At 40.2% G+C, this 16,236-nt stretch overlaps 1 protein-coding gene across 7 annotated transcripts in view; it reads right to left on the bottom strand.

Annotated features, from left to right (window-relative positions):
* ENAH (ENAH actin regulator) overlaps positions 1-16,236 on the bottom strand; it is a 205,245-nt gene that overhangs the window by 17,920 nt on the left and 171,089 nt on the right. For 3 of the 7 annotated variants that reach the window (XM_074989883.1, XM_074989884.1, XM_074989885.1), the window contains 7 exons: positions 8,265-8,584; positions 6,253-7,047; positions 3,960-4,258; positions 3,548-3,672; positions 3,019-3,073; positions 2,632-2,680; positions 35-101 (listed from right to left, as the gene is read on the bottom strand). In XM_074989883.1, the coding sequence (XP_074845984.1) occupies positions 35-101; positions 2,632-2,680; positions 3,019-3,073; positions 3,548-3,672; positions 3,960-4,258; positions 6,253-7,047; positions 8,265-8,584 (1,710 nt within the window). The remainder of the gene's footprint in view (positions 1-34; positions 102-2,631; positions 2,681-3,018; positions 3,074-3,547; positions 3,673-3,959; positions 4,259-6,252; positions 7,048-8,264; positions 8,585-16,236) is intronic. The other 4 variants (XM_074989886.1, XM_074989887.1, XM_074989888.1 and 1 more) reach the window with 2 other exon arrangements.

Below are 16,236 nucleotides of genomic sequence, written 5' to 3'. Positions count from 1 at the left end.
AGAAAGATAAGCACTGGTATAAAAAGCAGCATACCTGGAGATAACTGGTGACTTGCTTCCATTCACTGTATTTGTTCTTTCCCAAGGTTTCCTTGTTAGCTCTTTAGAGATAAAAAAAAATTGTTAGTGACACCAGCTTTCATATTTATTTATCACTCCAACAATGTATATGAAGTAATTTCAGATAGCTCTGGACTTCAGATACTTAAGTTTTAAAACTTTGCATTAATTCTTCAAAATTAAAATCACCACCTGGAAAACTTTTCCTGTTCAATCAAGTACACTACGGGCTTGTCTACCTGACCACCTTCCTTTGAAGGAAGGATGGTAATTAGGGTGTTAGGAGTTTACTAATGAAGTGCTGCCATGCATAGGCAGCACTTCATAAAGCAAATTTCCCCCCATGGCAACTTCGAAGTTTTAAACTTTTGAGGAGTAATTTTGAGGAGTAAGGGGACTTCAAAGTTGCTCCAGCACTTTGAACTCACCACCGGGGGGGTTGGGGGGGAGAGGCGGCGGAATTTGCTTAATGAAGTGCTGCCTATTCATGGCAGCACTCCATTAGTTAAACTCCCAACACTCTAATTACCATCCTTCCTTCAAAGGAAGGTGGTAGTGTAGACAAGCCCTACATGTATTGCAGGTACACATAACAGAAGGATGGCCCCTGGCACAAAGAGCTTAAAAATCTGTAGTTTAAATATTTAAACTTCTTCCTATATGAAAGATGATTTCAAAATTTTGTGTTCTGTGTTCATGGGTAATATGAAATAAAATTCCAATTTTCAAGTTAGCAAAGTTCTCTATTTTGTGCTGTGGATGTGCCATACTTACGATCAATTAAATAGAACCGGAGAAAGGATGACGTGGCTCACTATAGCTGGAATATTTTCAGTCAGAAAAAAGTGTATTGCACTGTCTATTGTATTAAAAGGCATATAAGTTTCTGAAGTTCTCCTAAACCTCTAATTTTGGTAATCGTGTATTGTTCTGTCTTTGTTATGAAATAAATTAATTGAGACTAATAAAGTATAATGTTTTAGTTAAAAACAAGTGCAAGTCAAATCAGCCTGGCCCAGTATATAAGGATTTAGATAAATTCAGGAGAAAGAATTCTATCCCTAGTTCTTCCACTGACTTTCTCTGTGATGTCATTTCACTTGTGTCTCTGTTTTCTACCACACCTTTCGTCTTATCTATTTAAATCAAACCCTTTATGGCAAAGGCTCTTTTACTTTGTCTTTGTATAGTGTACTGTGCAAGAGGGCCCTAATCTCAGCTGGGGCCTTCAAGTGTTGTGTGAACAATGGCTTCTTTAGACTCTTTTTTCACTTTAGACTCTTTTTTCACTCATGCTAATATTGAATGCAGACTCATATGGTCTCAAGTTCTGTGCTCCATCTAGTGGACTGTGTTTTCAGTTCCACTGGAAATTCTCTCCAAGAAATTTTGGCTCAACTTTTAAATCACCTAAGAGCAATCTAGAGACAAATAGGGGTACATGATCATGGGTAATGAAATGCACTTCTGTCCAACCGTTGAAAATGACTGTATGAGTCACTGGCAGGGCACAGCCAAGAATCAACCAATAAAAGTCCAGTCCACCCATGGAGAGCCTGGAGGTCTACAGCAGAGGGGCCAGAATTGACCATTCCTGGTGCAGCAAACTCCCTCATTTGGACTAGTCAGATCCCAAGAGTGCTGGACCAGGGAGGATCAAACTTGCATTATACATCAGAGGAGAAGCCATGCTTAGAGGTATATACTATATATATATATATATATATATATATTTTAGAGGTATATACTTACATAAGTTTAGAGAGACTAGTCTACTTTGTCAGGGTACAGTAACACAAACTACCAATAGTCTAGGACTGAACAAGGTATTTGGCATCCCTGTTCCCCCAAACCCAGCTGAACTCCTATCTCAGCCAGCCCCGTGATTGAAGTCTGGCAGTTTGCTTGATAGCTCTGCTAGTTGCCTCCCATCACTTACTCCCACACACTCCACTCAGGGGGTCCTTGTACTAAGCAGCGACTTCTGGGGAAAGTTCTTTTGATGTATTTCATCTGCTCTCTTTGGTACGAGAGTCTTGTACTACTTTCTGCTGGACAGCACACAAAAGCCATTCAATGGCAGAACACATGAAGTTTTGTTCATGGGGTAAAAACCAGATGACAAATTCAGTACAATCTAAATTTCCAGTTTTGTCCCCACATTTTACTGCCAATGATTGCCTAACCTGCAAACATGTTGCCAGTAGCCTTTGTTAAAATTTTAAATCCTTGAATCCAGTTCGAAAGTTTGCAGCTGTACATTTCATGTGACGTTTCACATTTATCTGTGTAGGGTAAATCCCAAAGAGCAAACCCATTAAAAAGTTCTATGACTTATCTCACCTCACCTCTGTTCAAAGAGCATGTGCTTCCCATATTAAGGCTATCAGTGAATTTGTGGACGGTATCGGAAGAGAAAACAGTTAACTAACCATAAATGGGGACAATTTGAGCTTTAGACAAATTACCAACACAAAATCCGCAAGATTTATTTTCAGCTATTGACCATACTAAAATAGTTATTTCACTTTCATAGTAATACAATCAGGATTATAAATTTACACTGCGTACCAGGTGTGCTTGTTGAAGAAGGCTTAGAAGTTGAAGGCTCTGATTCTTCCTGATTAAAATGAGGAGAAAAAGCTTTAAAATCCTGCAAATCTGGTCATACTGATGTCAAGTTCTTTAACAGAATTGTTTAAATATGTATAGCTAGATATTTAACAGGCAGTTAATGGGTCTGTTCACATAAAATCTCATTAGAAATCACAGAAGAAATTAATATGAACTAAACCAAATATTCAAGATAACCCCATTGTACTTGTACCCTTCGAAAAAAATGGAGGTTTAGTTCCCATTAAGAAAAAATGTAAATAAGCTATAATTTGAACCACCAGAATTGCCTTCTTATATGGTCTCATATTAAATAATTCAAAGCAGGCAAAATAATAAATTTACAGTTTTATCTTCTTTCTGCTCTGGTTCTGTTGATCCCTTTTCAGCAATTCTTCTCCTGCAAGACAAAAATGTGAATTAAGAATGAAAGGTAGGTAGATAAAGCTATCAAAGTTATAGCTAAAAAAAGGGAGAAATATTTCTTTAGAATTATTAAAGAAATCCACAACTTGATCTCTAGATCAATTTAAAAACAGTAATAAGCATTTTCAAGTATGCATTTTACACTGAGTCTTCTAGCCAATGTCTATGGTTTTAGGATCACATCTTCCCAACTAAAAACACTGAGTTCTGTGACCACTCTGCTGAGCAAAAGACACACAGTAGAAACCAGCTATTTGGCTATACATGAGTAAAAATAAAAAGTGCTATACACAAAATCCTATGAAATACACAACACTGACTGATGGAAATATATTCCTGTAATTTTTCAGTTGCACTTTATAAAAGTAGATACATTTTAAGACAGAGGAATTTAAATTTCATAGTGTCTTTTTAAGATTACTGTAAAAGAATAAAATTATCTGTTTACCTCCTGGCCAGCAGGGCGCTCATTTCTTCCATTAATCCACTGCCTCCCAAAGGAAGTGGTCCATTTCCACGAACACTGTCTGTTTTAGATGAAGTTCCTACATTTGGACTAGAGGACTCTTCACCCTTTATGACAGTGCACAAAAATAGTATATCTGAGAACTGTTTAATAAATTAATGTCTTCAGATTCATGCAGAAAAATATTAATGTAACGTGATACAAAATTGGCCTGAGAATCAAAAACTGCTTCAATGAATGCCTCTTACAACACTGCTCTAATTAGTCAAGTTGCTCTTTGGCTAAGACCTATTCCCGCTATTCAAGTTTGTTGTATGTTAGTAGAAATGATACCAAAGCTACCCTCATTCAATTGAGAAGTGTAACTCACAGACAAATCCAGATTTACATTTACCCGTGACACTTTCCTAAGTTTGGCTCCAGCAAGTGCAGCTGCTAGTCCAGTTAAAGGGCGACTGTCTTCAGACATGGATCCCATAGAAAATCCGGAGGCAGGGAGAGGAGGGGCAGGTGGTGGAGGAGGAACAGGAGGAGGAGCTTGGCTAGGAAGAGGAGGTGGAGGCGGTGGCCCGGAGGGTGGAAGTGGAGGTGCTGGTGGTGGACCTGGGGGAGGTGGGATTGCTGCTGGAGACTGGACTGGGCCAGGTGGTAATGGTGGCGGGGGAGGAGGTGCAGGCTGTCCTTGGATGATACCTATTTGAAACAAAAAACAACATTAGGAATTAAGACTAGCTGGATTTAATTTAATTCAAATAAGGGCTTTTTTAAATTACATATTAAGAACAAAGTTTTCCTAAATAAATTAGAAAAATATTTTCTCTTGCTTAAAAAAGAAAAATGAATCCACTCTGGGCAAAACAAGTTTTTTAAAAAAATATATTAATACACATTATATATTGTAAACAATGCTGTAGAAAAGAAGAGGTTAGCTTACACAAATCTTAGCAAGTGACACAGGTACTATTCAGTCTTTTCACAATAACAAAAAAGCTGTTACTTATATGGAAAAATGGGCAGAATATTAGAAGAAAATCAATAAGGAACAATAGAAATTATAAGAGAAAAACACTCCTTCACCCAATAACTCAGAATGGCTCTTGGCTCAAATACAAACCTAAAGTGAAATGCTACTTTGAAAGCAGGTGCCCCAACTCCATACCTTTCATAAGTTATTGTTAAACTGAAGCTTCTGAAACTTGATTTCTAGACTTGAAATAAATACATCTTATTCGTAAATATTTCAGAACTCAACTTTGTTAAATACAAAATATATTAGTGAGTTAGAGAATTGTTATTCTTGTAAGACCAAGTTCATAGGGAGAGAAACTGTTTTTAATTTTGTGGAAAAAACCCACATTTCCTTTGATAGCTCCTGGTAATTCAGAATGACACTCAATATGCTTTGAGGAAGAGCACTGTGTAAATATTACTACAAGAGCAGAAAAGTTATTTCATGTGCACAAAAGAAGCAACCATATATGAAAAACTTAATTTTTATTCCCTTTGTCCTCCTAGTTCCAGTCTTAAGTTATTGAAGAGAAGATCTTTATTGCACATTAATAGATTTAAGTGCTTGACTTCACACAAAAGGTGCACCAGGTTCAGCTAAAATTAGCATTTAAATAGACTTAGTTTAACTGGTGCAGACATATGCATGGATACACAAATCTTTTTAATCATTTTTTGTGTCAGCTTAAAATCTATTAATTGTTGACCTGAATTATTTCAAACTAATTTTAGATCACAAAGAATAACTACAAGCTTTTGCGTTATTGTAACTTGATTTTAGAACTAATTTTAGCTAAACTGGTATGCCTCCATGTGTAGGCCTGGTCTGGTACATGAGTGTGTGTGTTCACAAATTCACACAGCGCAGATATAGCCTGTATTAATTACATATAAATAGCTAAAACTTGAACTACGTCATCAGATTACATTTAATTAGTACCAACTCACACATTTGAAACTCCATTATGCTCTCCTCTATTCACACTGCATTTAGGAATTAACTACTATTACCTGGCTTTAGGAAATTCTAAATAAACTAATGATGCAGAATTCGTCAATCATGACTGAACTGATTCTTGAGAAATGAGACCCAACAATTCTAGAAATTTTTATCTTACACAGAGGGTGAGTCTACACTTTTATTGCTCTTTCGAAAGCGGCATGCAAATGAGGCAAATTGAAAATGCAAATGAGGCATGAATTTGCATGTTCTAATTTCAAAAGAGTTTCTTTCCAAAGAAGAAAGTCAGTGTAGATGCTGCTCTTTCGAAAGTAAACCCCATCTTCGAAAGAATCCTTCTTCCCATTAAATAAAGGGAAGAAGGATTCTTTCGACGATGGGGTTTACTTTCGAAAGAGCAGCGTCTACACTGGCTTTCTTCTTTTGAAATTAGAATATGCAAATGTGGTGTCAAGTATGCAAATTTATACCTCATTTGCATACATCTTTCAAAAGAGGAATGCAAGTGTAGACACACCCAGAGTGTATTATTCCAACTCTTTCCTTCAGAGATTTATAGTATGTCCTATCTTCCCTTCAAAACTGCATTTTGTTGCAGCATTAAGATCACTGCAACTTAAAACGTGTTTTACTAATTCAAGACAATTAAGAGTTTGAGGCAAATTGTTTTGGGTGCATTCCTGATTAGTTAATTAGTAGCAATAACAGAAAGCCTTACCCTGCTGGGTCGGAGGTTCAATCAGCTGAAAGGCTGCCTGCAAGACTGGCTCAGAAGCAGAGGAGTCTCCCAGCACAGAGTTTAGACAGTTCTCAACAGAGGCAGGGGTAGCTGCAGAGGGAGAAGGGAGAACACTAGGCTTGGATGAGGGAGTTGAGGCATTAGGGGAGCTTGGAGAAGGTGAAGCTGGAGGTCCAGAGAGCGAGACAGGTGGAAAGGAAGGTAGTGGTGGAGGAGGTGGCGGTGTTGGACCTGAGGTAGAAGGTGAAGGAACTGGATAAGATACAGACTCAGGAAGCCCATTGGGAGGAAGAGGAGGAGACTGGCGCATTTGGGATACTGTACTAGAAGCAGAAATTGGCAGGACGGGTCTTGGACCAGTAGCTTTGCCTGGTGGGCTGCTGATCATTACTGGAGGAGATGGAGGAAGTGGTGCAAAACTAGGAGCAGACCAGACAACGGACTTTGTATTTGGGGGCAAAGAAGCTGGGGCATTCACAGGAGAAGGTGGTCGAGAATTTTTGTTCAGAGGACGAGGAACTGTAGCATAATGGGGAAGAACAGGGTGGAAGGCTGAGCCCAAAGATGTAGCAAAACGTGATCCAGAATGCCTTAGTGGTGGTGTAGGGGGATTGGAAGTCGGTGTTGCAGAAGTCACTACAGCATAATCCGGAGTGGAATCTGGCCCTGGTGCTGATATTGCTTTTGCATATGATGGAGGAGGTGCTGAAGGAGGCTGGCAACTGGAGTATTCAGGAAGTGGTGTGCTATACAGGGAGTTGTCGAAAGATGAAGCTGGACAGAAGATGGAAAGCAGCAGCAAAGGCAGGATAAAAAGGAGAGAGAAAAAGGGAGCTAATGAAGCAACAAAATCAGCATTCAAACAAAATGCATAAATGTAGACTATAGTTAGTACCAGAGGATTAAGCACAAGTGAAAATACTGTTAGGGAAGTTTCTACTATTAAGTTTTACTATAAACATCCGCTTTTGATTTCACCAACTATTTTTGTGCCAATATTTGAATTTAGAAGCACATTCTGGAAATTTAAAGAGATATGGTGTAAATTCTCAAATTCCATTAGTGAAATGGATTAGATAACAGGTTTTATTAATTTATTTTTCCAGATCAGCTTTATCTTTTTTTTGCACTCAAGTGTAGTGATCTTGACATTCATCCTAATTACACCAATAAAATTAACATATAGGCAGTAAGAAAACCTGATTCTTCCCCTCCCCAGACTGGGGAGATCACTACATACAAGAGTGAAAATACTCAAAGTGAAAACACAAAGAAATAAATACTTTGTTTGCATGCAAATTGTTTTACATTATATGACTTGGTTCTGCCAGCAGTTGGTTTCTCACATGTATTAAGTAATTAAGAAATGCGTAACTATATGTTTCATTACATTACAAAACTGAGAAAGCAAAGTTAGTTCCTGGTTTATCTTTGGAGTCTAGCTTGCTATAGTTTCATACAGTTTGTATCTACTGACACCTTAACAGAAACCATATCATTTGATAAAAAAGAAATAAGACTTAAGTGTTATTAAACTGGCTTATGCATACGGACAACTCTACAACTTAGAGTCTCTAAGCCAATGGTGTCATTTTCAGAATACCTAAAAACATATACAGTCTTGCTTAATTGAGCAAAAAAGCCCAGAAATAATTTGGAAACTTTAAGCTTCAAATAGTCACGTTTTTGGGTGCCAAAGTTTCAAAAAAACTTTTGCGCAATTAGAAAATACAGTAAACAATAAGCAGCACTTAACATTTTATTCAGTTATTGGAAATTACAAACATTCTACAGAAAAGGATTTTTTTCTGGGGTTCTGCATCCAGAAAATGGTTAAAAGAGAAACTAAACCTAGAAAATCCAACATCTGCAATTGAGAAACATCTTTTGCCTTTGCATAAATGTATATTGTCAACTCCGCCCCATCCCAACTCCAGTGACCAAACACAGTCAAGCCACTACTTGAATACCTTCAGTTTTGAAATTCTTACCAGCATTTGAAATTCTTCTCTCTCTCTCCCACTCCAGTTGCTCCCTTTCTAGCTGCTCCTGCTGTTCTCTTTCTTGTCTTTCCCGTTCAAGTCGTTCGAGTCTCTCTCGATCTTGTCTCTCCCTTTCTTGTCTCTCCCTTTCTAGGCGTTCCTGCCGTTCCCTTTCTTGGCGCTCTCTCTCCAATTGCTCCTGTTCTAGTCGCTCTCTCTCAAGTCTTTCCCTTTCTAGTCTCTCTCTCTCCAGCCTCTCCCGTTCCATTCTCTCACGATCCAGTCTCTCCCGTTCAAGCTCCTTCTGCCGTTGCTGCTCTTGTAACTGTCTGCAATAGAGAAAGCAAGGGAAAGGTTATACCGAAGAAAAGAGGCATAAGTACTACAAAGTAACAAAAATATGTGTAAATTTGCTTTGTGGTGTTAAAGTTTTTGTGAGCTCATTTGTCCAAAGCTGCTGTTGTAACGTCTTGACGGAGACAACAAAGTGGATTTAAGAACATGTAGGACAATGTGGTAAATCTATAGTAAAAACTGACATTTTAAACATGCTCAAGCACAGCTTGTCTCATCTACATTAGTATTAAAATGAGTTAGTTTTAGAAGGTGCCAGCTAATACAGTAAACCCTGGATTTTACAGACCCTGGTTTAGTAGACTCCGGAAACAACTGACAGCCCCCATTGTTTCCAAAGTCACTGGGGTCCACAAAATCCCACCCCCGCAAAAAGTTAAGGGACTTACAGCTACTGCCTGAGGAGCTGCTGCCACCACCGCCACCACCACCTCCTCTTCCTACACCGGAGCTACACGCAGCTGAAGGCACTTTGCCACGAGCGGCTGGACAGCTGCCATCAACAGCAGACCCACCACGTGCTCCTCCCACTAGGGGTGCAGCACATACACAAGTGCTGTCTGTCTGCCTACATGCCCCACCCCTGGGAAGAGGAGCGCGTGGCAGCTCCGGTGTCAATAGTGGCTCCTCCATCCACGGTCCAGCAGCTCCATCCACATGGCAGGCTCCAGCAGTTCTGTCTCCAGCAACCTGCCCCCTCCCCTCGCCCCCCCGCCCTTTTTTTCTTTTTTTGGAGTCGGGGGAGAGAATAGAGCTGGGGGAGCCTAGCTGGGGTGGGTGGATAGTAAACACTCAGATTTAACAAACTTTCAGGATTAATGGACAACCCTCCCCCCATCAGTCTGTTAAATCAAGGATTTACTGTATTCTAAAACACCCATTTCATGGCTAAACCAAGCCCTTAGTGACTGTGATTAACTTTGTTTGCTGACTAAAATGTTCTGAGCTCATAGTAAGTTCTCCATCCATATCTATTCAGATCTCTAAAGCATAATATTATTGCGAATAAAGTGAATATCATTCTGGCATGTATTAGGTAGAGTGTCATCAGCATGACAAGATGCAATTCTTTCACTGTGCACTGAGCTAATCAGGTATCAGCGCAGTATTGTGTTCATTCTGGCCACCACTTTTCAGGAAAGATGTGGACCAAATGTAAAAGGTCCACAGAAGAGCAGCAAAAAAGAAGAAATTTATAGAAAACATTACTTATGAGGCAAGACTGAAAAAATGGTTTTGTTTAGTCTGGAAGACTGAGGGAGGCTTGATTACTTTTTTCAAATATACAAAAGACTATTACAAGGAGAAAAATTAATCCTCCTTAAGCACAGAAGACAGGACAAAATGCCATAGGCTTAAATTGAAGTAGAAGAGGCTTAGGTTAGACATTAGAAAAATTTCCAGTCAGGGTTACACATTGGAATAAACTGCCTAGGGAGGTTGTGGAATCTCTATCACAAGAGATTTTTAAGAGCGGGTTAGACAAACACCTGGCAGGAATGGTCTAACTCAGTGTTTCCCAAAGGGTGGCACATGAAAGGATTTCAAAGGTTACACGACAGAAAATAAATTACTAAAAATCAGGAGATAAGCACTGGGATGGCACCAGGAGAGGGAGTACGCTAATAACACCAAAGTCCTGAAAGGGGTACGTGAATGTTTTAATAGTAACAGAAAGGGAGCCATGCTAGTCTACACACTATCAAAACAAAAAGCAGTCAAGTAGCACTTTGAAGACTAGCAAAATAATTTATTAGATGAGCTTTCGTGGGACAGACCCACTACTTCAGACTATAGCCAGACCAGAACAGACTCAATATTTAATGCACAGAGAACCAAAAACAGTAATCAAGGAGGACAAATCAGGAAAAAATGATCAAGGTGAGAAAGGAATACGGGTCCCGGAACCTTTCCTTTCAACGAAGCCCACTGCCAGCTTTGTCCACATATCTTCTCTGGAAATACCATCACTGGACCCAATCAGGTTACTCACAGAATCACAGGCACTTTCTCATGCTCCTCTACTAACATCATATATGCCATCATGTGCCAACAATGCCCAGATGCTTTGTACATTGGACAGACTTCTAACTCGCTCAGACAAAGGGTCAATGGGCACAAAACAGACATCAAAACACTCCAGATGCACAAACCAGTTAGTCAACATTTTAATGGAATGGGCATTCTGTCAATAACCTAAAGGTATGTGTGTTACTGGAAAGGAATTATCGCACAGTTTTGGAAAGGGAAACAGCCGAGCTGGCTTTTATATTCAAATTCGGCACATTAACACGTGATTTAAACCGGGATGTGAACTTTCTGAGTCACTATAGGGACTTATCTGCATACTTGGCTTAATCTAATTCTTGACCTTCCCCCCGCATCCCTCCACTCTCTGATTTGCTCACCTTGATCATTTTTTTCTGATTTGTCCTCCTTGATTACTGTTTTTGGTTCTCTGTGCCTTAAATATTGAGTCTGTTCTGGTATGGCTATGGTCTGAAGAAGTGGGTCTGTCCCACAAAAGCTCACCTAATAAACTATTTTGCTAGCCTTTAAAGTGCTACTTGACTGCTTTTTGTTTTGATAGTGAATGTTTTAAGTTTGGGAAACACTGGTCTGGATAATAGTGGCCTGGACTGAACTACATGACCTCTTGAGGTCCTTTCCAGTCCTATTACTAGAAAGACCAGAAAACATGCCTTCTATGACTGTTTTTATGAATCAAAAATAAATTAATGAAAACATCCTATTTGAGTTTAATAGGACAGAAGATACTTCAGTATTTTCTTAAATACTTGATTGAAATTACAATAGCACACTGAGACACACAAAAAGAGATGATTTATGATAAGATTAAAATTTCACACTATTAAAGCACAGAAGGCAGGGAGTGCTTGGAGGTGGTTCCAGAAAGAAATTCTTGAGGATGAACAGCAACAAAACCAAACTTTGCGATGATGCAGTAACACATAAAGATGATAGAAATTTTGCTGTTCTTTATTTGATCAATCAGGACTTTCAAATGGAATTTTACACCTTGTGGAACTGGAAGGCTCTCTCAAATACTTCTTTTTGCTATCAACTTAAATTATGTTGCAATGACTGCCTGGTACCTCACTGAAATAATAGGTGTAAAAAAGTCTGATCCTGACATATGGGAGGAATTTCAAAAAGGAAGATAGGTTGTTAAAATGTCCCTTCTGTGCAGTTAATGCAGATAAAGCCATAGAACGTGAATTAAATGTGCTGGGGGGAACTGGGAGGCATAACACTACATAAAGGTTCTTTTCTGGTTTTTCCTGACAATCTCAGAACCCCATCAAATTTCAAATGAGATAGTAAATGTGCCTGGGATACATCTCCAGAAGTTACCAAGAATGATTTAGGCTCACCACACATTATGAAATGCTAAGAAGGGCCCTACTCATACTGACAACCCATTCACATACAATTGACTGGAACTCATTCATATAGGGACAAAATAAGTATTCAACAATGAGCTAAAGAATGAATACTGTAGGTCATGACTTAAAAAAAGCCTTCCAATCCTGTAGAATTATCCAGAGCTCTGTAAATCTATGGGCTTCAATTAAGAAAAACAGACTAAATCTGTGCTCAAATGCAAACGAGTCAGAGTGAAAATATCAGGATCTATTATGAAGTTAGCCCCATACAGGTCATTGTTTGCTCATCTACTTGTTTTGTCCAGATCTTAAAGTGATGTTGAACTATGTGGCACTCTGGGAATGTAAAAGTCTTTGTGGCATCACAACTGGATGTTTGAATGCAATAGAACAGTTCAAGTGTGCCAACAAAAATAAACCAACCAAAACTAAGATTCTCCTACTAGCATCTACTGGCAACATGAACGGGATCTTATGCCTGTATCGTCCTTTCACCATAGCAGTCATAGATGGTATGGATGACAAACCAGAAACCATTAATACCAGCTGAGATACAACACTTCATTCATTATGAAGCTTCAGATAAAATACATGTTGAACTTCTCTAATCTGGAACACTCTTGTCCAGCAACATTTGTAATTCAGCATGATTTCAGTTAACTGGATGGCCATTTATCATGAGCATGGCCAAGTTTCTCACGGTTCCATAAAGTTTATTTCTTGACACCACTCCTGGCTCTGAGTGTTCTGTGCTGTAACTTATCTCTCATTCTCCCCTAAATGTCTTCTAAGAGCAGTGACAGGTAATATGACCTCTCGTGGTGTAGCAAATTCTCTCATCTGACACTCATCAAGTCCTGAGAGCGCCAAATTAGAGAGGGTTTAACCTGTATTGACTAATTCCACGTTGTGTATAACACACATGCAAAGGAATTGATTGAAAATGCCATCAGGGAGGAGAGACTCAATGGTGTACTTGTCAAAACCAATATAATGGAATCAATTGGATCTTTTCCAATTTGCCCATACCTTTCCTGAAACGTGGCACTGATTATTGTCTCATACTTGCACAAAGATCAAGTTAATGACACGCCTTTCAGGAAAAACACTTTGATGTGCAAAGGCTTGCCTAAAGAATTATGTCGTTGCATGGAGTAATGAAGCTGCTACCTTGCACTTCAAAGGAGCAATAAAACAATAGGGTTTGTTCATAGTATCAAGAAGAGCCAGACATAAATGTTACCTTGCTTGCCAATGCCATCAGTGTCACACAGAGCTGTTCTTAAACTCAGGATTTTTGCACAGAGATGTTCTAGTGCTCTGAGTGACTCTAAGCCAAGATTTCAATAAGATCCTGTTTCTATGCCTGCAGCGGACTCTCCAACATATGCCTCAGGCTCATCATATGCCTCTCAAGGACGTATTCCTATCATACAAACCATTAAAAGCCACCTCTCTGCCAGGTTTCCACACTCTTTCAGGATGTGATACTACTGGAAGATTGAATGGCAAGACCAACTTCTCTTGGTGGACAGCATTTAATTTAGCCTTTGAAGACTTTGTCCCTCAATCTGAAGAAGCCCCCAATGGCTGAGACAGTCACTGGAATTCATAAATGTACCAGAGTCAGGTATGCTAAGTTTACCAGATGAATGCTCACATTTCAACATGTACAGAGGATGTTAATCAGGAAGCTGACAAATGGCGAAAAGTTGCCACTCATGAGAGGACAAATTATGAAGCAATGGAATGCGTCAGACATGAGTGAGTACATCCAAAATTACACTCCTCCATCAGTCTTTTGAGTTTGGACTGATGACATGAGCAATGTGCGCAAAATACTACTAGGTCCAGAATCAATCCTTCAGCAAATCAAATCCCTGTGTGTGAAACCGTCCTGCAAATGATTGGCCAGCAGCCTGTCTTACATGGAGATATGATCCCTAGCATGAGCTATTTCCAACACTACCATATTATCAACCTTTCCACCAATCAGAGGATCTGAAACTAGGAGCCAAGACTAGAAAGGGACAATGAGTAACCACCAACACGCTGCAGAGGGTGACACCATTGAAATGATCATTCTTTAGATTTTTATTAATAAGATGATAACCTTCCTTACTTCTTTCACTAACTTGTCCGTAGAAGAGGAAATTACACACCTTGTGCAGTAACAATGGTTCTTTGAGATGTGTCCCCCCCATGGGTGCTACACTCTGGGTGTCACTGCATGCCTGCACTGGCACTCAGATATTCTTCTACAGCTATGGTTTCCTGTGCCATGCATGCACAGTGGCACCTCCTCATGCCATCTGGCACACCTGTGGTGCAGATACCTCCATTCCTTCTTTACCCTAGCAAACAGAGCAGGATGCTCCAAAGCAGGGGAAGGAGGGAGGGAAGTGGAGCACCCATGGGGACACACATCTCAAAGAACCATCGTTACAGCATAAGGTAAGAAACTCCCTCTTCTTTTCTGAGTAGTGTCCCCATAACTGCTTCACTCTGGGTGACTATTAAGCAGTAGTCGCAGAATGGAGGTGGGTTTGGATCCCAATAATAATTACAGTCGACAGAACTCTTCAACCCACTTGAATGGAGGAAACAATTGAAGATGAAATAGCACAGCACTGTGCAAATATATTGCCGGAAGACCACATTACCAGCTTGCATATGTCTGTAAGGGGTACATTCTTGCGAAAGGCAGCAGAGGAAAACATAGCCCTGGTAGAATGGGTGGAGACAGCACCCAGCGGATCCTTCCAGTGAAGCACATAGCAGGTGTGAATACAGGTGGAGATACACTTGGATAGCCATTGAGATGAAACAGGCAGACTCCTGGATCACTCTGCAAAGTTGAGGAAGAGCCTTGGAGCCTCGCGCCAAGGTTTTGTGCAATTGATGTAAAAGGCCAACGCCTGATAAATACCCAAGTATGCTATGCCGCATGTACAGAATCAGAGAGTGTGGCTTTGGAAGGAATACAGGTAAGCAGATAGGTTTGTTGATATGAAAGAGAGAGGGAACCTTAGGGAGGAACTTAGGATGAGGGCAAAGAGTGATTCTATCTTTGGTGAGCACTGTACAGTCATACCCCGAGATATGCCCATTCGAGTTATGAGAATTCGACTTTACAAGGAGTTTCATTTAATACCCCTACTTCGGCTTACGAGGCATTTCTTCACATTTACGAGGACTGATTTGGATTTCGCATGCCTCACCAGGACGCAGCCGCCCTGCAGAGGGAGAAAGGCCAAGGCTCCAGGCAATGGCTGCCCGCAGCTGCATCACGCCTGGCGAATTTCTCCATAGCGCCCAGCGGCAGTTTCCCAGAGCCCCCTCCCAGGCGCTCTTCAATTTCCATTCCCCTCACAGCCCTGTCTCTGCACGTGGGACAGCCCCCTGAAAGCAGGTAAAACAGCCATATTATAGAGTAATTAATGAAGGGAAAATGCCTTGTTACTTTGTGTTATGATAACTAATATTAAGTATTGAAATAATTGTGCTCATTTTAATGGGATTTGGTGTTGTTTTAGCATAAATGGTTGTAAATTTTGGGGCTCAGGAACACAGTTTTTTCACATTTAAATTAATGGTAATTATGTTTTTGACAAGAGGGGTTTTTCAGGAACGAATTACCCTCGTAAGGCGGGGGAAGACTGTATAAGGAGGTTCAGCCATCAGAGCAGCAAGTTCCCTGACCCTCCTGGGAGATGTGATGGTGACTAAAAATGAGGTCTTCATTGATAGATGGAGCCAGGAACACGTCACCAGGGGTTCAAAGTGTGGCTTCATGAGGCAGTGGAGTACATGGTCAAGGTCACAAATAGGGACTGGAGGGTGTATTGACAGAAAGGTGTTTTGCAGACCTGTCAAAAAATGTTTGGTGATAGGATGGGCAAAGAACAAAATCCTCTGGTCAGTGGAATGCAGACAATGCCAAAGTGGCATGCACCTGGACAGTACTGAGGGCTAGGCCTGACTCACCCAGGTGCAGAGGAGGACTGGAAGGGGCACAGCATGAGGAGGCATAGGACAATTAATGACCAACCACTGAGAACACTGTGTCCACTTGTAGAGGTAAGACTTTCAGACAGACTCCCATCTGTTGTTAATGAGAACTCTTTTCACTTCCCTCAGACCATGTGATTTTGGCATATTGGAACCATGAAAGAGCCATGTGCGGAGATGCATCCAGAATGGATCAGGGTGAAGGGTGC

This window comes from Carettochelys insculpta, chromosome 3 (genome assembly GCF_033958435.1).
Source record: "Carettochelys insculpta isolate YL-2023 chromosome 3, ASM3395843v1, whole genome shotgun sequence".
Lineage (NCBI taxonomy): Eukaryota > Metazoa > Chordata > Testudines > Carettochelyidae > Carettochelys > Carettochelys insculpta.
Note: the sequence above shows the minus strand (reverse complement) of the source record. Positions and strands in the feature narration are given on the sequence as shown.